The 23,475-nt window shown below is 39.7% G+C and overlaps 2 protein-coding genes across 17 annotated transcripts in view; both read right to left on the reverse strand.

The window, feature by feature from the left end:
• The window catches only part of UNC80 (unc-80 homolog, NALCN channel complex subunit), a 230,144-nt gene that overhangs the window by 180,059 nt on the left and 26,610 nt on the right, over positions 1-23,475 (reverse strand). For all 16 annotated transcript variants that reach the window (XR_007718221.1, XM_050751390.1, XM_050751388.1 and 13 more), the window contains exons 8-11: positions 4,843-5,104; positions 3,613-3,747; positions 1,637-1,853; positions 798-938 (exon numbers count right to left, since the gene is read on the reverse strand). Coding sequence is in view for 15 of the 16 variants with exons in the window: in XM_050751390.1 (XP_050607347.1) it covers positions 798-938; positions 1,637-1,853; positions 3,613-3,747; positions 4,843-5,104 (755 nt within the window). In the remaining variant the exon portion in view is untranslated. The remainder of the gene's footprint in view (positions 1-797; positions 939-1,636; positions 1,854-3,612; positions 3,748-4,842; positions 5,105-23,475) is intronic.
• Positions 7,911-9,606, reverse strand: LOC126932520 (zinc finger protein SNAI1-like). Its single transcript, XM_050751420.1, has one exon. It carries the CDS (start codon positions 9,562-9,564, stop codon positions 8,761-8,763), a length of 804 nt encoding a protein of 267 aa, XP_050607377.1. The 5' UTR covers positions 9,565-9,606; the 3' UTR covers positions 7,911-8,760.

A 23,475-nucleotide genomic window follows, 5' to 3' on the forward strand; every position in this document is an offset into this window, starting at 1 on the left:
GATTTAACTTCTGCTAACACTGACTTAGTTTAGTTGATCAGAATAGATGAATTTTACCCACTGTTAGATGATAGATTATACTGATACAAACTATTTGTTTATAGCATTTTTATCTAGTATATTAAGGAACAACAAACATGAATAATTTTTTCTCCTTTGGCTAAAAGTAACTGAATATAAATTTGCCATGGTAACTAACAGATGTCATTGAATATTTGAAATACAGTGCAGATCAAAGAGGGACTAAATTTATGCTTCCATGAGAACATAAGAAAAAAATCAATTATTCTGTTAAAAGTACAGAATGAGAACCTGTCTTGGATTACACCCAGAGACACATGTTTGTTCCACATAAAACACACAAGAACTTATCTAAAATAGAAGCTGTCTGAAAAAAAAAAAATTGGTGGCCTTGGAAGGCAGTGACTTTCCTCCTGCTGAAGGTATACAAGCCCTTCAGAGGGATCTCATAGAGGGGATTGAAGCACTGAATCTAGATGTCTTCCAAGGTCTCTTTCAGCCCTGTGGGTCTATGATCTTTTGAGAACAAATATGAATGGCTTGTCCTTGCTATCCCTCTGAGAGGTATGGTGTTTACAGTGCAGTATTAAATAGTTCTTGCTGCTAAGAATATGCTAAGAATGGCTAACAAGTAAATTACCAAGCAATACAGCACAAGAATGCCAGTTTTCAGAAAACACAGGAAGCAGATTACAATGGGAAAGTAACATGGTGTAAGGACAGAAAACAAGAAAAGAAATCTGAACTCCTGCCCGTAGGCCTCACCTCCTACCCACCTTCCTTGACGGTGTTTTCTCCATGGCTGTTGGAGGGGTCCGGCAGGTCGCTTACCAGGGTGTGATGGGAGTGGGAATGCCTGGCACTCAGACTCTCCATCTCAGTGGCTGCATCTGAACTGCCTCGCCGGGTCAATTTCCCTGGGATGAATAAGAGCACCCCACAAGAGAGTTTTAAAATCTGAAAGGTTTTCTGCCAAGATATCGTCTTTCCTAAGGACAGCAGGGAGAGTGCGGGGCTGTTAGGAAAAGTGTGAAACACAGACAACAAAGCAAGAACTGAACTTGCCATGGGGATACTCAGGGTCAGGATGATTGATGAAGCTGCCTGTGATAAGGTCAGCCCCAATCTTAGCCAAATGTCAGAAAACATCTGTTGTGGCCCAGCTAGCTGTCAGCTCCCAACTTTAAACTGGCCTATTTAATATGCAATCCAGAAAGAAAAAAAAAAATATATATATATAGCTATATATATTATATATATATCTTTGTTGTTTTTTGAAAAATAAATCCAAGTTTAATAAATATCTGCTGTCTAGATTCACAATGGAAATTAATGCACAGAGCGCCCTAAGGCCACGTTTCTTTGTCTAGAATGATATAAGAAATAAGATTGTTACCTGTCTAATTTCACAGAACTCTTGCATAATTACTTCAATTATCTGGATTTATTCAGCTGTGAAAACACAGCATAATTTTGGTACTGGAGAACCTGCATTTGAGCCCCAGATTTCTTGGCTGAACTGTTCGAGAAAGATTCAAATTTGCCCAGGAGCCCTAAATCCAGTTCTAAACAGGCCACTTAAACTCTGCCCTATTTTGGAAGGACTCGTGGTCACCTAAAATGGTGGTTTGCCAGCCTCCTTTCTCAATTCCTCGCCTGTCTTCTCCGAGCCCAGAGAAACTTCCAAAGGAGAATGCGCTGCGCGTGGGGGACACATCCAGGTGGTCCTCGTGAAGCAGAAAGGGCACTCCCATTCTCCGTGGCCTCCTCTTGCCTGTGTGGTGGAATGGAATGGAGCCTTTCCTCTCTCGGTCTTCTTTGCGACTCTTGAACTACAGTGATGAAAGGTGTAGAATTAGGGACAGGGCAAAGAAAATGTTACAATCTGCTTCCAAGCGGCTCCATGATCTGCAATAAAATATAAGAAATGTTCCAGGAAGAGGAGACCCAGAAAGTCACTGAATATCATCCAATAGAAATTGGAGAAGTTTCATGTTAAAACAGTGAAAGAAACTAAGTAAAAGGTCACTTATTCCATGGGTCTTTCTCCTGGGTTGGGTTAGACTAGTGGTTTGCAAAGTGTGGTCCCTGGACCAGCAGCATCAGCATCACTTGGTAACTTATTAGAAATGCAAATTCTCAGACATATTGTATCAGACCCTCAGCAGCTGAGGTCCAGCAATGTGTGTTTTAACAGGCCTGGTAGGTAATTCTGACGCACACTAAAGTTTGCAAATCACACGGTTAGAGTCACTACTTGAACCAGCCTGTCTTTTTCTGTTCCATTTTTCATGATAGTGATCCATTGTTCCAATTAGCCAACTTTAAATGTGTGCCACTGTTTGTAATTTCTCCTCATTTTGCAGGTAAGAAATTGACCCTTAGAAATTTTAGGTAGCTTGCCCAAGATTGAGTCCAAACTCAAAAGTAGGTCTTCTAGTTAAACACTTCATATTTTTCTGCCATTATTCTGCCTCTCTTTTTTGTAAGTATATGGAGATAAACAGCAAATAATATGTGTAGACCTATGTATATGTGTATATATAGTGGTTTGCTTTCTCTTTTCCAAAACTGTTAGTTTAATAACAGAAACTAACTAATAAAGAGTCAAAGAAGATACAGACCATACATTGCCACAAACTCATTATTCCTACCAAACAAGTTCAAAACCAAGTGCAACTAAAAGTTTAGAATTGCTAGGGAAGCTTTTAAAATATAACAATTCCTTAGCCTACCTTCAGCAATTCTGGCTTAATTGGTCTGGGATTGAGCCTGAAGATTTTTTAAAGCTCCTTAAAAATTATCATATGCAGCCAGTATTGAAAACTACTTTTTCCTTTCAAATAATCAATGTTTTAAGAAAATTGATGGCCGTTGTCTTTTGTTGCATCATTAACAAAGGCAGAAAACTGCTTACTTAGTAACACTTTCAGCTCATAATAGGTCAATATCGTGTTATTTGTTCTTCGTCGGCATAATTAAACTAACAGTTTTGGAAAAAAGAAAGCAAACCACTATATATACACATATACATAGGTCTACACATATTATTTTCTGTTTATCTCCATATACTTACAAAAAAGAGGCAGAGTAATGGCAGAAAAATATGAAGTATTTAACTAGAAGACCTACTTTTGAGTTTGGACTCAATCTTGGGCAAGCTACCTAAAATTTCTAAGGGTCAATTTCTTACCTGCAAAATGAGGAGAATAAGGATGTCATTGGATTAAATGAGAACTATTTATAGAAAGTACTTGATAAAAATGAGTTGAACCATACAAATGAAAGTTACCATCAATGTTACCACAATTATTTCCACCACCACACTGCTTTACACTGCTTTATGCATATGATCAGGATTGAGCTTCACGACAACCTTGTGGAGCATTTAGAATAGGAAGTTCACTCATACACACAGAGGGACTTGCACAGGGGTATGCTGCAAGTCAGTGTTACATCTAGGAGCTGACTTCGGTTCCTAAGGTCCCTTTCCCACCCCACCCCATACCGCAGTATGATCAGAAACATCTCATGTCCCACTGACATTTTTTATTTACCAAAATATCAAAGAGCATAAGCATTTCTACTCACCTTTTTAAAAATATTCATGCCCAGGTCTGAAGAAAGATCTGGGACTGCAGACCTACGCAGATTGGTCAGTGAAACTTTGGAAAAGGCCTCAGAGCTAAGAGATTTTTCCTCCTCATTACACTTCATGGTGAGATCCTTAATAAAGGAAGACAATGATCAAGGACTTAGGACTTTACATCCAAATACTTTTCTTATTGAAATGTCACATTTTTAATAGGGATGCGCTACTGCTTTGATACCTTTGAACAATTGAACTTGTATGTCTGGACTTCTGGAATCCAAATTCTGCTAGTGAGAATATGTATTTCATATTAATTGTAATTCCTGTTTGGAGTTTTCGGCAGTGAGGTCATGTAGCCCCAGATCTAGAATGCTAAGAAAATAGAGAGAAGATGGATCTCTCTCTCTCTCTTTTTTTTTTAATTAAAAAGAGTGGTTTTTTTTCCATTGAATGATTCAGTAAAGCAGATATCCACCTAGGCAGAATATCTACTACTAAACAGATTATATTTCTTTTTACCTCTGCTATTGCTCATGTTTGTTTTCAGAATATGCAGAAGCAAATTTCAGACTCAGCCAATTCACATTTAAGTAAATCCAAACAACTGGAACACACTACAAGTCACATTTTTCTCTATATTTTCAACACCTGGTGTTGATGAGAAAGAGGGCAAGAACAAGTGTTCAAGCTGATATTAGGTCATTCATTTATCAAAAAGCAATTGTCATGAGGATATCACCATATCAGTATACATTCAGTTTACTTCTCCAAACATTTATAATAAATAGCAAGACTATCAAAATGCAGTATTCCTAATAATGACATTAAGACACTAAAAAATGTTGAGTTATGCAAAAGAGGTTACACCATGTTTAGTAAAATCCTATGTCACAGATTTTATGATATTGGTAATCAACAGATTAAATGTCAGAACTCTCTGTTAATTACTACTTTGATTATCCATGAGACCCAATTTTCCACTATTCTAGATAAACAAAGACTTATACTAAATTAGCATGTGTAAGAGGTGCACTTCTTCAAATGATTAAGTGCTAAAGGGCAGCAAAGGTCAAGCGTGCAAGATGGAAGGCAAAAGATAATAGCAACAGTGTAACCCACCAACCAAAAAGTCAGCACTAGAGTACATAAGAGCTGGATGCACAGAGAAAAAAAGAATCCATTATGGCAAAGTTGCTGGTTTGAATGACAATGAACTGAGTTTTTCTTACTTGCGTTTTGTGGGTGTTCACTAGTGAGGGAGCTGCCGCCACCATGGAGCTACTCCTGGGTCTGGGCAGGAGAGGAATATCTGGCTCTGGAGGCTTTTCTGGCTTCTCTTCCAACATATGTCGCAGCCTTTGTAGATAGTACATCAGAGACCACTGAGTGCCTTCCTCAGACCAATGGGGCTGAAGTAGGCAGCGCAGAACAGCAACGTCAAAGTAGGTGGCATAGCGGGACCTTTGGCACGGAGGTATCACAAGAGAGGCCCTGTTCCCAATGGCAGAAAGAAGATAATTATACTGGCAATCAAGCTTTCAGAGGGGCAGCACAGCATGGCTTATAGCTCTACTTTTCTCATTTGTTTAGTTATTCATTTACTTGTTTCTTATGTGGTTTACTCTAATATCCTTCCAACTGGTCTCTCTCATTCCATTTTCACTAAACATCTCTTGAAAGTAGAGATATTGAAAGAATTTTGAGGGATGGATAGGAATTAGCCAGGCAAAGTTGAGGTTTGGGCAGGAGGGAGGATTGGCGTTTCTGTTAGAGGGAACGTTGCTTACAAAGGTATGAATTTTTAAAATCATGAGTTTGATTACCTAAGTAATTGGTGAGTAATCTGGGTGATGGACAATGATGAGAGTGAGAGCTATAGAAATAGATGAGGTTCAGATTACAATGCTTCCTTTATGCTAAGATCAGGTATGACTTTTACCCCGATAGAAATAGAAATGATATTTGCCTTGCCTACTTCATTGAGCTATTTTAACTTCAGTTGTGAAAATACTATGTAAAATAACTAAAGAAAAGCTACAAAATGATAAGAAACTGAAGTTTTTCTACGAGGAAAATAAATAATTTTGAGAATTCTAAAGTTATATATCCTTGCAAGAGAGCAAGACTAATTTTTTAAAAATCTCAAGTTCCTGGGATTCTATTATTCAATTTAAACACATAATATATTCACTACCTAGTGTTCAATTTAATTCTACTACAAAGTAGTTTTAAGAAATTACTCAGATTAATACATCACCCTATGTATCTTAGGTGCAACAAACTGAAAATTTGTGTCCCCAAAAATTCAGATTTAAAGGTAACTTTAACTTCCTCACCTTGAAGAACATATGGCCTGGTGAGAAAGACAGGAAATAAATAACAAAATATAAACTTAGAACTTCTGGGATCCAAGATGGTATCCTAAATCTAAAATCTAAACTTAACTCCCAAGCAAAATTTCCTTCTGATTTAGGTGATACAAAAGAGAGATGTTCGTACCCTCCCATAAACTAGCAAATGATGCTACCCACACACAAAGTGCTCTCACAAAAGACGCCGCCACGGAGAGTGAGTAGGGATTTTCCTAAACTTCTTAGGCTCATTTTTTTTTAATTAAAAAGTCTACGGCTCACTAGTGGTTCAAGAAAATAATTCCATAGGACACAGCTACTATTTTAACCTATTAACTAGAATAAAAACTATGGAGTAAGGACTTGGATGTTTGGTGAAACTTTTGTCTCACTTGATACGTTTGTTATGAGTCATTGATAAAATACATTTCTGACTGTGGGTTTCAGTAAAAAGTTCAAAAATACAAACCCAAACCATATCTGTGCCTTGCAAATTATTTTTACAGCTTTTCCACTTCCCTATCGAAGCACATACCATACTTTATTATTTTTTCTCTTGTTAATAGCACTGTCTGATGGGTTGAGGTGCAATTGCCTATGTACACAATGGTTTTGAATTTCAAAGCTATCTTACAGTCTAATATTCTTGAATATTTTGACAAGTAGGAAATAAATATAAATTGAAGTTTAAACACAAAAGTGAGTTGGCAGTCATACGAAAAGAAGCCTTCTACAATCCCCTAAATTCCCATATGTGCTATGCCAGAGTTTATCCTTTTTCCAGAGACCTAGAATATTCTTTGGACATCAGTTTTGTGACAACTTTTAATCTATCATAAAGTCTCATAGAATCTCCTTCCAACCACTTCTCATCAGTTCCACAGACACCACCCTAATCCTAGCCACTAACATCTCTCATCAGGCTTATTGCAATTACCTCCTACTAATCTACTAGTTTCTCCTCTTATTCCTCCACTCCCTGGCTCAAACCCTTTCAGTACATTATTCAATCCCCTTAGAATGAAATGCAAGCTCCCTTACAGTAGTGAACCAGGCCTGAATAGTCTGGCTGGGTTTACCATTCCAAACTCACTCTCTGTTATGCTTGCCCTGGTGTGCCAGTTATTGATTTATTGCCTCTCAGCCCCAGATACATTTTTTGGTAAAAAGTCCTGTTTTAATATTTTCTCAAATTGTCCAGTATGCCACTTGTTTACTCCTGAGACCCTGAGTGCCACTTGTTTACTCCTGTGACCCAGTTTGAAGGAAACTAAAAACCTTTTCATTTCTACCCATTTCCTAAAAGGCTTTCACTGCTCTTCCCTTCCCCCACCCATCCCATTTCTCCTTAAAGATTCATGACGCAACCCACTCCTCTCAGCCTATCATTTATACCTCAGATGATAGGATTTCTTTTCCCCTGCCCCCATGCTGTAATCTTGGATTTATAAACAAAAGACAAAGTATAGGGTTGGCTGGCTACCAGCTGGGTAATTTTAGGTCCTCAAGGCTTTGTGACAATCATTTGGTTTATTATAAGAGCCTGTGAAACTGTTGTTTTCTTGACTAGGCTGCTATGGTTAAGACAGTTATTACTAGTTCAACCAAATTATTTCCTCCCCATTGGAATAGCTGGTAGTTATTCTTCACCCATTACCCTCTGCCCCACACTTTAAAGTCCCCAAATGTTTCTAGTTAGTAAATTAGATCAGGGAGTTCCATAAATTACTTCAAATCCCTAGAGCAGTGCTCCACACAAGATAACCATGAACCACGTTCATGATAATCCTTCCTTTCAAGTATACGAAGGAGGGAGGTTGTTAAAAACGCAGGCACCAGGTCTTGCCCCAGACTTCCTAAACCAGAATTTCAGAGGACATGGTCCTGGAATCTTTATTTTAAACAATATTCTCAGGTACTCTTGAATACTTTTTTTTTTTAAATACAAAAATTGCTTTATTGGATATCAATAAACTGCACACATAACTATACAAAACGTTTCCTTGATACAAAATGTGTGAAATGTAAGTACCTATGTACCTTTAAAAATGTAAACATCTTCCTCCCAGGCCTACCTGTTGGGCTCCCAAAAGAGTTTTGGGAGATACATCGGGCAGACCAGAACACCCCACTTAGGCCACCGACACGTGACAACCATTACTCACAGTCCCTTTTGAGACATTGTTAAATTGCCTGGGAAACAGGTGCCAACCGCGCCAAACAGGAAGCTGAAATAGCTGTCCGGGCTCAGGGCATCTCAGGCTCTAGACATGTCCTGGTGTCAGTCACCGCCTTGGAAGGCCCCGTGGCTGAACCTGGGGGTGGATTATTGCATAGTCACACCTGGTGGAGGGTGGCCTGAGGCCTCCTTCGAGGAGGCAGTGGGGAGGGTCCCCTGACTAGGGTGGATACTTCCCAGTCAGTCTGTCAGCTCTTGTCCTGTAGCTGAAACAGCTGCATCCAAACAGTTCTGAATACACAAACACATGCAGAAAAGCCAGTTCAAGAATGCCCCCGAGCTGGGGCTGCCAGCTGCCCTCCCGCCAGCCATCCACAGACATGGCCACGGAAGGTCCTCTTTTAGAGTCCACTGAGGGATCCAGGCAGAGGAAACAGAACCAGAAAATGGTTTTCATCAAAGTCTCGTGCGACTGATGCATCCAGAAATGGGGGCGCTCAAGAGGGAATTCTGTGGCATGAGGACATGGTGACCTCCTTCCTTCTGGAGCTTGGGGAGGTTGTTGGTTGGCGCGGGGTGGGGTGTCAGGTATGGAGAGGAAGTGGGAGCCTCTAGGGTCAGCAGGGGCCCCCTGAGCAGCCCGACTCTTGGTGCTTGTGGAGCAGGGCCATTCGGGAGAAGGTTCGAGTGCACGCCTGGCACTGGTACTTCTTGATGTCCAAGTGGGTCTGGAGGTGGGCCCGCAGGTTGGAGCGGTCGGCGAAGGCACGGCTGCAGTGGGGACAGGAGAAGGGCTTCTCACCGGTGTGGGTCCGGACATGGCCCCGCAGCAGCCAGGGTCTGGAGAAGGCCTTCCCGCAGGTTCCGCAGACGAAGGGCAGCGTGTGGCTTCGGATGTGTCTCTTGAGGACACCCAGGCTGAGGCATTCCTTATTGCAGTATTGGCAGTTGAAGGCTTTTTGAAACTGGGAATCCTTGGCTTCAGAGACCTGGGCCAGCTGCTTGGGCACTTGGCCCAAGCCTGGGGAGGTGGCATCGGCCTCCGCCTCCAAGGAAGAAGCTGAAGTGGAGGAGAAAGACGAAGGAGCCTGTGAGGGTGGGCTGGGGGACTGGGAGCCTTTCTCGCTGTCCTCATCTGACAGCGAGGTCAGTTCTGCCACCTTGGGACTCTCCTGGGAGAGTCCCAGTTGGAGGGAGGCCCTGGCAGTTGGTTGGGCTTGGAGCGCCAGGAAAGCGTCCCAGATGAGTGTTGGCGGCGAAGCAGAGGGGTTAAGGATCTCCGAACGTGGCACGGCTGCCAGCAGGTGGGCCCGGTGGTAGGGCTGCTGGAAGGTAAACTCTGGATTAGAGTCCGGCAGTTCGCTGTAGTTAGGCTTCCGATCAGGGTCAGAGGGCTTCCTGACGAGGAAAGAGCGCGGCATGGTGGCGAGGCACCGGGGTCGCTGAGTAGCACAGAAGTAGTGCAGGCGACCCACTCGCTAAGCGGAGTTTTGGAGCAATGAGCGCAGCCGCCCCGCCAACTCCCTTAAGTACTCCAGGGGCGAGCAGGGCGGAACCTTTCCGGCCACGCCTCTTTATCACTTTCGCGCCAATTGGAGGCGCGCCTCCCCCGAAGGCCACGCTCTGAGCAAGTGGGCCGGGCGGGGCTGGGCTCGCACTGGAGCAGCTCGTGCCCTCCTTAAATACTTTTTTTTTTTTTTTTCAGTGGCGCGGTCTAGGCTCACTACAACCTCCCCTTCCGGGTTCAAGGGATTCTCCTGCCTCAGTCTCCCGAGTAGCTGAGATTACAGGTGCCCGCCACCACGCCTAGGTAACTTTTGTATTTTTAGTAGAGATGAGGTTTCTCCATGTTGGCCAGGCTGGTCTCGAACTCCTGACTTTAGATGACCCACCCGCCTCGGCCTCCCAAAGTGTTAGGATTACAGGCGTGAGCCACCGCGCCCCGCCTTGAACACTCTTAATAATCCCATATGGAGGGGCTGTAACTGAGAAGATATGCTGACAGTGTTGTCCCTGAGGGCAATAGATGAATAAATTGGTATCTTTCTCTATATACAGAATTTATCGACTGAAAGTAATTAACAACTGTACACTTGAGTCCCGTAAGCATTAACTATTTTCTAACAGGGCATGTTAGTTCAGCAAATGATGGGCTGCAGAACAGCAAGAATCCAACAACGTAAGGTTGTGATCAGAGAGCAGAAATGTATCCGTATCTTATGTAATCAAAATTTGTTAAGTAAAATCACATTTCAATTGCTTGATATTGAAAGAGACTCCATTTGAAAATATCAATAAATTAACAAGACGTTTGGTAGCAAATATTTAAGTACCTCGCTTTAAGGTGTTATTCAATCACTAGTTTTTTGACTTAATGTGTGAGCTGTGCTGCACTTAATATTCAGTAAAAAGCAAGAACTATCAATAAATATTTTTATTTCACTTAAGACAGCATTATCAGGTACGATCAAAGTATCACCATCCAATAAAGTCATTTTAATTAACCAGCAGACTAACATGTGAGAAATACATTTTCACAACTGGATAAAAATGACGTGAAGGAGGCCTGGCCAGGGGGCTGCTGCCTGTAATCCCAGCACTTTGGGAGGCCAAGGCAGGCAGATCACGAGGTCAGGAAATCGAGACCATCGTGGCTATCACAGTGAAACCCTGACTCTACTGAAAATACAAAAAATAGCCAGGCATGGTGGCAGGCACCTCTAGTCCCAGTTACTTGGGAGGCTGAGACAGGAGAATGGTGTGAACCTGGGAGACGGAGCTTGCAGTGAGCTGAGATAGTGCCACTGCACTCCAGCCTGGGGAACAGAGCAAGACTCCGTCTCAAAAAAAAAAAAAAAAAAAAAAAATGACATGAGGGAAGCTTCTTAGATCATGTGATAGAAAAGTTCTTTTCAACTCTAATATCCTCTGAATCTAAAAGTTATTTCCTGGAAAAAAATTAAAAATAAAAATGTTATAAAAGAATATGAACACAACTTTTCTTCTAAATGATATATGTAAAAATAATGAAGAAAAGCACATATATAAAAAGTTAATAATGTTTATAGCTACCTGATGGCTCATGGATGATGTTCACTTATTTTTAAAATATTTTATATATTTACATTTTTTTCTGTAATTGATTCTATACAAAAATTACATGCGTAGAATAAACAACATATTATGACAGAAAAGAATTTCAAAACTGGCAAGAATCTCTTTAGTCTATTTTCCAAGCAACTATGGCTTTGGAAAGTCAAGTTATTGTTAATTAGGGTTGAGATCTGATAGCAGAAAGTATTGAAGGCAGATAAGCACTTGGGAAATACCAATCTATGGAAGCAAAGAACTGTCAGTCTTGACTCTATGCAGTATTTACTGAAGCATAAATTAACTCTCTGCATATAGTAATTAAAGATGAAATCTAACATTAATTTAAAAACTAGCTACCTGTTTACTTATTGCAGAGTGCAGAGAAGACAGATGTGTAGTTCATTCAAGTTCAGAGCAAAAGAGATAATGAATTGTATTTGATACAAGTAGACAGCTTTTGTTACTAGGATATTTGCATTGCTTTCTTATTAAAGTTCTCTTCTTTTCTGATCAATACATGAGCTCTTCCAATAAAGACACATTAACATTTGTATTTTCTGAAAGTTCTACTTTGTGCATCATTTCCATGGCAACCAACCACTGCAGCTGGGCAGAGAGAAAAAAGCTAACTCATTTTTCCGAAGTGCCACTGATTCATATCTAATTAACACACGTGAGTGTATGTTGCTGTGGGTGACTATGCACATATATGTGTCAGGGAATGCATATATATATATATATATATAGTGCTTGAGTGTAGACATATCAGAGAATAAGAAAAAAATGTTCACAAATAGTAGTCTTGAACATTATAGCTGGCTTTGTTTTTACTGGCAAATCAGAATGGAACCATTAACACTTGATTTTGCCAGAGAAAAGAAACATCATTTACTGTCTATATGTCTATATTTCTAAATTTCTATGCTTACTATGGATGAGAAAAATTATGTAAGAAATATTAGCTAATGAATACTTTTATGACCTCAGGATTTTACACTGATCTTGGTTTTTATGACATGTTTGAAAGTCAGACAGAGGCATAGTGTTTGAAGTAAAAGATTACTTACTCTTATTTGAAATTAAGTTAAACTTTTTGGAATTTGTATAAGATACAATTAGTGGAGGAGGAATGCTCAAGAATCGATGTGAAAAAATATGTACAGAAAGAGCCATAAACATTTTAATATATTAAATGATGGTGACATTATCATTATTATAGCCAGCCTCCAACATAGCCCCCAGTGATCCCTGCCTCCTGGTATTCACATTCTAGTGTGGTCCCCTCCCACACTGCACTAAAGTTAGTTGGTGTGATCCAAAGAGTATAGCAGAAGTGATGGTATGTCATTTCAGAGATTAGGTTATAAAAGATTAGGTTATAGAAGATGAGGTTATGAAAGATTAGGTTATAAAAGCGTCCATTTTGGATGCTCCCTTTCTTTCTTGAATAATTTGTTTTGGGGAAACCAGCTTCTGTGTTACGAGCAGCCCTATGGAACACAGATTGTGAGGAATTATGTCCTCTGGCCAACGGCCATCTGAGTGAGCTTGAAAGCAAAGCCTCCAAACCAGTCAAGCCTTCAGATCCTGCAGGCCGGGCCAACAGCTTGAGAGACTCTGCGCCACAATCACTCAGCTAAGCTGTTTCAGCATTCATGATCCTCAGAAACTATGCAAAAAAATAAATGTCCTTTGTTTTAAACTGCTAGGATTTGGGATAATTTGTTATATAGAAATTGACAACTAATACAGACTTTGGAACCAAGATAAAACCCTAATTTTGAAAATGGTTTCTTAACAAGAAGTAAGGGGTGTACTACTGGGAACTGGAGAAGGAGAATCCTTGTTATATATTAACAGAAAGTTGCTTAGCTGTGATGTGGAAAGTTAAAAAATAAGTGCCTAACCAACTGGGTGATCTAACAAAGGAGACTTCCAAATAAAGTGTTGAAGGTGCCTTCTAATTTCTTCTTGCTGCTTATAGTAAGTTGAGGGAGAAAAGTTATGAACTAAAGGAAGAACTGTTAAAGACTAATGAGCTGGAACTTGATTTTGAAAAATCTCAGCTTCTCCAGATGGCAAATAATTCTAAAATTAAGAAATGGCTTCCAATAAAATATCAGATATAAAGAACTTTTGGAAAAACGTGGTCTAAAGATGAAGCCAAGGGTGGGAGTTGTACAGTCGTTTGTTAAGGCTTCAGAATGATCCTAGACCATACCCAAGAATGCCGTTCCATTAGATCAAAGGCCCTCTCAGAGCTTGCAGTGAGCCGAGACCGCACCACTGCACTCCAGCCTGGGCGACAGAGCCAGACTCCGTCTCAAAAAAAAAAAAAAAAAAAAAGGCCTCTCTAAATTAAACGTTGAGAGTGTGATTCAAATCCAAATAGTTATCACTTCTTTTACATATATATCATATATATATATATATATATAACTTTTAAGAAACTTAAGTGCCCTTAAGTTTCTTAGAGGTTCAACAGAAGCACAAAACAGAAACGAGATTATCTCAAAGAGATTTGTAGATGTGGATTTTTTCCATTCTATTGGACTGTAAAAATATTCACAGTGAACCCACAAAGTTTTAAAAATAATTATATCAGCAAAAACACTTCCAGAGACAGTACAAGAGGAAAAAAGAGGCTATTAGACTCCCAAAACTTTACTGGCAGGAAGCAAGCTGAGGAAACTACTCAGCTGTAAACGCATGCTATCTTTTTTGAAAAAGGAAAGCTGATTTGGAGGATAGAATTAATAGCCCAGAGGGTGGAGCCAAGAGCCATGGGCAAGAATAGCACTGAGTTTTAATCAAGGACCTTCCAACAATTTTCCACCTTAATTTCAAAGCTAATAAAGACCAGTGTCTCTCATTTTCTCTCTTTGAATAGACATGTCCAGAGCAGGTATCCTATGCCTATTTTACCATTGTATATTGGGCGTGTTTGGTGCAGATAACTGTATCTCTTTAGTCCACAGGTATTTTAAATCACTTTGGTAACATCTCATAGGTAATAGATGAGTAGGAAGTAATGATTAATGTAGAAATACTTGTTTGGAAGCAGTTGTAGAAATCTAAGTAAAGGCTGGCTATGGCGGCTCACACCTGTAATCCCAGCACTGTGAAAGGCTGAGGCAGGAGGATCACTTGAGGCCAGGAGTTCAAGACCAGTCTGGGCAACATAGAAAGACCATGTTTCTACAAAAAAAAAAGTTTTTTAAAATAGTAGGACTTTGGTGCACATTATCTACTTGGGAGGCTGTGGCAGGAGGATTGTTTAAGCCTAGGAGTCTGAGGTTACAGTGAGCTGTGATCATGCCATTGCACTCCAGCCTGAGTGACAGAGTGAGACCCTGTCCCTAAAAAATTAAATGAAAAAAAGAAATCCAAGTAAGACATGATAAGGATATGAACTAAGCCAGTGACTATGAGGTTGGAGAAAAAAGATTTGACAGACATTAAGAAGGCAGAATGTAAAGGACTTGGTGTGGAGTGAACCTCACATTTTTGACTAGAATATCTAGGCCAATAGTGGTGGCATATACTGACATAGAAATAAATGAGTATATGAATATTTAAATAATACAATAAATGTAAAGACTTTAGCACGATTTTGCACACATAGATATCCAAAACGGTAGTTCTTATTGTTATTCTCTTAGTCCGTGTCCTAAGTAACTACCTTTCCCCAAATCTGATTTAATTATGTCACTGATAACTTTGTTATCATCAAATAAAATGAAACCCTTGTGGAGGTGGTGGTGGTCATAATGCTTACTTTTGAATCAGTGGAAGGCTAATATGGGAAGAGTTTGTACATCTTCAAAAGCACTGTGTAGCCAGATTTTAGGAGAGACACCCTTGATTCCCATCTGATGGTGTTCACACCCTTTATCATCTTCTCTTGAGTGTAGGCAGGACCTGTGACTTATTTATGACCAATAAAATATGGAAAAGGCAAAGGGATGTTACTCCCATAATTAGGTTACTTATATGACAAAGTTAATGAGACATCACTCCTGTGGTTATGTCACATTATAAACACTGTATTAGCAGACTGGAATTAAAGAGGATTTCTCTCCTTCGCTGGTTTTCAACAAATCAGCTGCCATATTTTGAGTTAGCTTATGAAGAGGGCCACATGGAAAATAACCGTGGGCAGGCTTCAGAAACTAAGACCAGTCACCAGCCAATATCCAACAAGAAAATAAGGATCTTAGTCCTAGAACTGCAAGGAAATGAATTCTGTCAACAACCTGAGAGAAACTGTAAGTGGATATTTCCCCAGTTAAGCCTGTGAGGCAACTGCAGTCCACGCCAACACCTAGATTTCAGCTTGGTAAGACCTTGAAGCAGAGAACCCAACTAAGTTGGGCCTGGGTTTTTCCCTACAATTGAAAGATAATAAATGTGTGCTGTTTCATTTACTAAGCTTGTTGTAATTTGTTACACAGCAGTAAAAACAAATGCAAGAATCATAGAAACTACAGAAAAGCAAATTTTGATCACCTACAAGAACATTCCACTAAATAGAGCTACCTAAAAATAAAACAAGTTTCATAAGGGAGCACTAAATTGATCATTGCTTAAAGTTGTTAGCACATCAGCTAAGTTATAGGAGACTGGATTGGCTATCCTCACAGAGTCCCTTCCATATTACTTTTAATATTTTTGACTTTCAAATTTTTGTTTTAAGTTGATGGATAATATTACATATTTATGAAGTACATTGTGATGTTTTAATATATGTTTACATTGTGGCATGATTAACTCAAACTAAGTTACAGATTCATCATCATCTCACATACGATTTTGTGGTAAAAATATTTAAAACCTGCTCTTTCAGTAACTTTGAAATACACAATGCTTTATTGTTTATTATAGTCACCACTCTGTGCACCAGATCACTAAAGCTCCTTCTTCTCATCTAACTGAAATTTTATACCCTTTGATCAACATCTCCCTTTCCCCACCCATCCCTCCTCCCAGCTTCTGATAACTACCATTCTACTCTACTTCTATGAGTTCAACACTTTTTAAGATTTCATGTATAATTTTAAATGCTTATCACTATTGACCTGGGACAGTGAATCAGTGGATAAATACGAACAACCCTGTTTATACAACCAAAATTGGTATCAAAGTTTCATATTCTCTGCCAGCAGAAGATTATTCAACTGGGCCACTTGCTTTTAAGGTCCAAAGAAAGACACAAAGACATATACATTATTTACCTATTATTTTTTAAAGCATAAGATAGTAGTAATTTGGTTTAAAATCGTGTTAATATGACTGTGCTTTCAACAATTCTAAGAAATCTTTCAAAAACAATGCACCCATGTAGCCTGATTCTAGTGCCAGTTGGAGGTAGATCATTTAAAAATTATCAAATGAAAAGGTAAGCCAGATACTAGGAGGAAATATCTGTGAACCCTTTTTTTTTTTTTTTTGGATAAAGGACTGGTATCCAGAATATACAAAACATTCTCAAAAATTTAATAATAAGACAACTCAGTTAAAAAGGGGCAAAATATTTCAACAGACATTTCATCAAAGAAGATATTCAAATAGCTAATAATCACATGAAAATATATTTATCATTACTCATTAGGGAAAAGTAAATTAAAACCACAATTGGATCCCACTTCATAATCACTAGAATGGCTATAATAAGAAAGAGACAATAACAAGTGTTTTTGAGGATATAAAGGAACACACCTTCATATATCGCTAGAGAGAATGTAAAATGGTACAGCCATTTTGGAAAACAGGTTGGTAACTTCTTAAAAAATTAAACTTGAATGTGCCATGCACCCCACCAATTCTACTCGTAGGTATCTACCGACGGAATTGAACACCTATGTCCACGGAAAAATTCGTAAGTGCTCACTTTTAGCAGCATCATTCATAACAGATAAAAAGTGGATATAACCCAAATATCTATTGACAGATGAGTGGATAAAAAATAAGATAGATCCATAAAATAGAATATTATTTAAAGACAACATGGGCCAAGATGACTGGCTAAAAGCCGTGGTGCTCGGAGGCTCCCGCTGAAAAAAAAACATAAGCGTGTGAATCCTTCACTGGAAACCAAGGTATCCAGGCTCTCTCATCAAAATTGACTAGAAGGCTGGCATCACTCATGGAGAGAAGGAAGAACAGTGTGGTGCAGCAGCCCACCTGAGAGTCACATGGGGAAGTCCCAGAACTCCCTCCCCGCAGCCAAGGGAGGCGGTGAGTGAACTTGCTACCAGCCAGGGCGACAGTGCTTTTTCCGTGTAACTGTGTAACTCACGGATCTGAAGATTCCATTCACGAACCCATGCCACTGGGGCCTGAGCGTCCTAACCCCGGAACACTCAGATACTTACAGCCTCTCAGCTGGAATCTGCTTAAGCCTACGGAACTCCCAGGGAGAGGGGCAACCAGACGGCTGTGGCAGCCTGCTGTCTAAGCCATTTGAGTTCCTTGCGGAAGGGGCAGCAGCCAGCACTTGGACTGGCAAATGCCTAACACACTAAGCTGCCTGAACAGGGAAAGGGAGGCACCCATTTCTGTAGCTCCAGGCTGTGCTTTTTCCTTGCTGGAGCCAGGGTGGCTGGACGGCTTGGTCCCAAGACTTGTCCCCACAGCCTAACACACTGGCTGTGGCAGTCTGCAGCCAAGAGTGCCTCTTCAGGCCTAAACCTGACCCATCCATCCTCATTGGGTGGGGGTTCCCTGCAGCATCTCCAATAATTCTAGACAGAGGCTCAGGGACAGAATTCAGATCTCCCTAGGCAGAAATGCCCCTCCAGGGGGAGTGGTGGCCACAGTCTCTGTGGACCAGCAGATTTAGCCTCTCCTCCTGGTAGTTCTGAGGAATCTGGGAAGTCCAGACGAGTGAGCTTCTCCCCAGTGAAACACACCCTCTCCACCAAGGGACAAAGTCCTTTGTTAAAGAGGTCCTGCCCTGTGTGCCACCCAACTGGGTGAGACCCTCCAAGAGGATTTTCAGACATCCTGTACAGGAACGATCCTATTGGCATCATGTTGGTACCCCTCGAGGTCAGAGGTACCAGAAGAAGAAACAGGCACCCATCTTTGCTGCTCTCTAGGCTCCTTGAATGACATTTCCAGGCACGGGAGCAAATCAGATGAACAGAGCCTGAAGTGAACCCCCAGCAAACTGCAGCAGCCCTACAGAAGAGGGACCAGACCGGACTCTTGAAGAAGAAAAACAAGCAGAAAGCAACAACAGCATCAACAAGAACAACAACCAAAAGGCCCCAACAAAAACCCCATCCAAGGGTCAGCAGCCTCAAAGACGGAAACTAGACAAACTCACGAAGATGAGAAAGAATCAACCAAAAAATGCTGAAAACTCAAAAGGCCAGAGTGCCTCTTCTCCTCCAAATGATCACAACATCTCTCCATCAAGGGCACAGAACTGGATGGAGGATCAAATGGTTGAATTGACAGAAGTAGGCTTCGGAAGATGGGTAATAAAAAACTACACTGAGCTAAAGGAGCATGTTCTAATGCAATGCAAAGAAGCAAAGAACCTTGATAAAAGGTTGGAGGAATTGCTAACTAGAATAACCACTTTAGAGAGGAACATAAACAACCTGATGGAACTGAAAAACACAAAATGAGAACCTCATGAAGCACACACAAGTATCAACGGCCGAATCGACAAAGTGGAAGAAATGATATCAGAGTTTGAAGACTACCTTACTGAAATAAGACATGCAGACAAGAATAGAGGAAAAAGAATGAAAAGGAATGAACAAAGCCTCCAAGAAATACGAAACTTCATAAAAAGATTGAACTTAATGATTGATTGGAGTACCAGAAGGAGGTGGGGAGAATGGAAACAAGCTGGAAAACACACTTCAGGATATTATCCAGGAGAACTTCCCCAACCTAGCAAGACAGGCCAACATGCAAATTCAGGAAATACAGAGAACACCATTAAGATCTTCCATGAGAAGATCAACTCCAAGATACATTATCAGATACCCCAAGGTCAAAATGAAGGAAAAACTGTTAAGAGCAGCCAGAGAGAAAGGCCAGTTCACCTACAAAGGGAAGCCCATCAGACTAACAGCGGACGTCTCAGCAGAAACCCTACAAGACAGAAGAGATCAGAGGCAAATACTCGACATTCTTAAAAGAATTTTCAACCCCAAATTTCATATCCAGCCAAACTAAGCATCATAAGCAAAGAAGAAATAAAATATTTTCCAGACAAGCAAATGCTGAGGGATTTAGTTACCACCAGGCCTGACATGCAAGAGCTCCTGAGAGAAGCACTAAATATGGAAAGGAAAAACCGGTACCAGCCACTGAAAAAACACACCAAAATATAAAGACCAATGACACTACAAAGAAACTGCATCAACTAATGTGCAAAATAAACAAGTACCATCATGATCACAAGATCAAATTCACACATAACAACACGAACCTTAAATGTAAATGGGCTATATGCCCCAATTAAAAGACACAGACTGGCAAATTTGGATAAGAAGTCAAGACCCACCTCTGTGTTGTATTCAAAAGACCCATCCCACATGCAAAGACACACATAGGTTCAAAATACAGGGATGGAGGAAAATTTACTAAGCAAATGGAAAGCAAAAATAATTAAATAAATAAAAATAAAAAAATAAAGCAGGGGTTGGCCAGGCATGGTGGATCACACCTGTAATCCCAGCATTTTGGGAGGCCAAGGTGGGCAGATGATGAGGTCTGGAGTTCAAGACCAGCCTGGCCAACATGGTGAAACCCTGTCTCTACTAAAAATACAAAAATTAGTCAGGCATGGTGGGGGGCACCTGTAATCACAGCTACTTGGGAGGCTGAGGCAGGAGAATTTGCTTGAATCCAAGAGTCAGAGATGCAGTGAGCCGAGATTATGCCACCGCACTCCAGCCTGGACAACAGAGGAAGATTCTGTCAAAAAAAAAAAAAAAAAAAAAAAGCAGAGGTTGCAATCCTAATCTCTGACAAAACAGACTTTAAACGAACAAAGGTCAACAAAGCCCAAGAAGGGCATTACTAATGGTGAAAGGAACAATTCAACAGGAAGAGCTATTTTAAATACATATGCACCCAATACAGGAGCACCCAGATTCATAAAACAATTTCTTAGAGACTTACAAAGGGACTTAGACTTCCAAACAATAATAGTGGGAGACTTTAACACCCCAATGTCGGTATTAGACAGATCAATGAGACAGAAAATTAACAAGGATATTCAGGGCTTGAACTAAACTCTAAATCTAGTGGACCTAGTAGACGTCTACAGAACTCTCTACCCCAAATCAACAGAATATACATTCTTCTCAGTGCCACATGGCACTCATTCTAAAATCAACTACATAATTGGAAGTAAAACACTCCTCAGCAAATACAATAGAACTGAAACCATAACAAACAGTCTCACAGACCACAGTGTAATCAAATTAGGAATTGGGATTAAGAAACTCACTCACAACCACATGATTTCATGAAAACTGAACATTGAAAATTGCTCCTGAATGACTCCTGGGTAAATAATGAAATTAAGGCAGAAATCAAGAAGTTATTTGAAACCAATGAGAACAAAGAGACAACGTACCAGAATCTCTGGGACACAGCTAAAGCAGTGTTAAGAGGGAAATTTACAGCACTAAATATCCACTGCAGAAAGCTAAAAAGATCTCAAATCGACATGCTAACATCACAATTAAAAGAGCTAGAAAGGCAAGAACAAACTAATCCAAAAGCTAGCAGAAGACGAGAAATAACTAAGATCAGGGAAGAATTGAAGGAGATAGGGACATGAAAAACTCTCCAAAAAAATCGACAAATCCAGGAGGTTTTTTTTGTTTGTTTGTTTGTTTGTTTGTTTTTTTAATTAACAAAACAAATAGACCACTAGCTAGACTAATAAAGAAGAAGAGAGATAAGAATCAAATAGACACAGTAAAAAATGATAAAGGGGATATCACCAATGACCCCACAGAAATGCAAACTACCATCAGAGAATACTATAAACACATCTATGCAAATAAATTAGAAAATATAGAAGAAAGGGATAAATTCCTGGATGCATATACCCTACCAAGACTAAGCGAGGAAGAAGCTGAATCCCTGAATAGGCCAATAAAAAGCTCTGAAATTGAGGCAGTAATTAATAGCCTACCAATCAAAAAAAGCCCAGGACCAGATGGATTCACAGCTGAATTCTGCCAGAAATACAAAGAGCTGGTACCATTCTTTCTGAAACTATTCCAAACAATTAAAAAGGAGGGATTCCTCCCTAACTCATTTTATGAAACCAGCATCATCCTGATACCAATACCAGGAAGAGACACAACAACAACAAAAAATGTCAGGCCAATATCCCTGATGAACATTGATGCAAAAATCCTCAATAAAATACTGGCAAACCAAATCCAGCAGCACATCAAAAAAGGTATCCACCATAACCAAGTTGGCTTCAACCCTGGAAAGCAAGGTTGGTTTAACATATGCAAATCAATAAACATAATTCATCACATAAACAGAACTAAAGACAAAAAGCACGTGATTATCTGAATAGCCACAGAAAAGACCTTTGATAAAACCCAACGTCCCTTCATGTTAAAATTTCTCAATACCTAGGTATTAATGGAATACATGTCAAAATAATAAGAGCTGTTTACGACAAACCCATAGCCAATATCCTATTGAATGGGGAAAAGCTGGAAGCATTCTCTTTGAAAACCAGTACAAGACAAAGATGCCCTCTCTCACCACTCCTATTCAACATAGTATTGGAAGTTATAGCCAGGGCAATAAGGAAAGAGAAAGAAATAAAGGGTATTAAAATAGGAAGAGAGGAAGTCAAGTTGTCTCAAGTTTACAGACAACATGATTGTTATGTAGAAAACCCCATCATCTCAGCCCAAAAACTTCTTGAACTGATAAGCAACTTCAGCAAAGTCTCAGTTTACAAAATCAATGTGCAAAAATCACAAGCATTCTTTTACACCAACAATAGGCAAGCACAGAGTCAAATCATGAATGAACTCCCATTCACAATTGCTACAAAGATAATAAAATACCTAGAAATACAGCTAACAAGGGATGTGAAGGACCTTTTCAAGGAGAACTACAAACCACTGCTCAGGGAAATAAGAGAGGACACAAACAAGTGGAAAAACATTCCATCCTCCTGAATAGGAAGAATCAAAATCATGAAAATGACCATACTACCCAAAGTAATTTATAGATTCAATGCTATTCCCATCAAACTACCATTGACATTCTTCACAGAATTAGAAAAAAAAAAACCCTTAATTTATTTTTTTAAAATAAAATAATGAGTTTACAATAAATTAAATTTAAAATTTATTTCAAATTTTATATGGTATCAAAGAAGCATCAAAGGAGACCCGTATAGCCAAGACAATCTTGTGCAAAAACAACAAAGCTGGAGGCCTCACACTATCTGACTTCAAACTATACTATAAGGCTACAGTAACCAAAACAGCATGGTACAAAACAGACATATAGAGCAATGGAGCAGAAGAGAGACCTCAGAAATAACATCACACATCTACAACCACCTGATCTTCGACAAACCTTACAAAAACAAGCTATGGGGAAAGGATCTCCTATTCAGTAAATAGTGCTGGCAAAACTGGCTAGCCAAATGTAGACAACTGCAACTGGACTCCTTTCTTGTACCTTATACAAAAATTAACTCAAGATCGATTAAAGACTTAAATATAAAACCTAAAACCATAAAAACCCTAGAAGAAAACCTAGGCAGTACCATTTGGGACACACGTATGGGCAAATAATTCATGACTAAAATGCCAAAAGCAATTGCAACAAAAGCCAATATTGACAAATGGGATCTAATTAAACTAAAGGGCTTCTGCATAGCAAAAGAAACTATCATCAGAGTGAACAGGTAGCCTACAGAATGGGAGAAAATTTTTCCAATCTACCCATCTAACAAAAGTCTAATATCCAGAATTTACAAGGAAGTTACATATTTACAAGAAAAAAAACAAACAAGTCCATCAAAAAGTGGGCAAAGGATATGAACAGACATTTCTCAAAAGAAGACATTTACACAGCTGACAATCATATGAAAAAAAGCTCAACATCACTGATCATCAGAGAAATACAAATCAAAACAATGAGATACCATCTCATGCCAGTCAGAAAGGCGATTATCAAAAAGTCAGGAAACTATAGATGCTGGTGAGGCTGTG

Source organism: Macaca thibetana, chromosome 12 (genome assembly GCF_024542745.1).
Source record: "Macaca thibetana thibetana isolate TM-01 chromosome 12, ASM2454274v1, whole genome shotgun sequence".
NCBI classification, from domain to species: domain Eukaryota; kingdom Metazoa; phylum Chordata; class Mammalia; order Primates; family Cercopithecidae; genus Macaca; species Macaca thibetana.

Bases quoted from the DNA above. Each gene is read 5' to 3' on its own strand.
- LOC126932520 (XM_050751420.1), bottom strand. From the start codon at position 9,564: ATGCCGCGCTCTTTCCTCGTCAGGAAGCCCTCTGACCCTGATCGGAAG.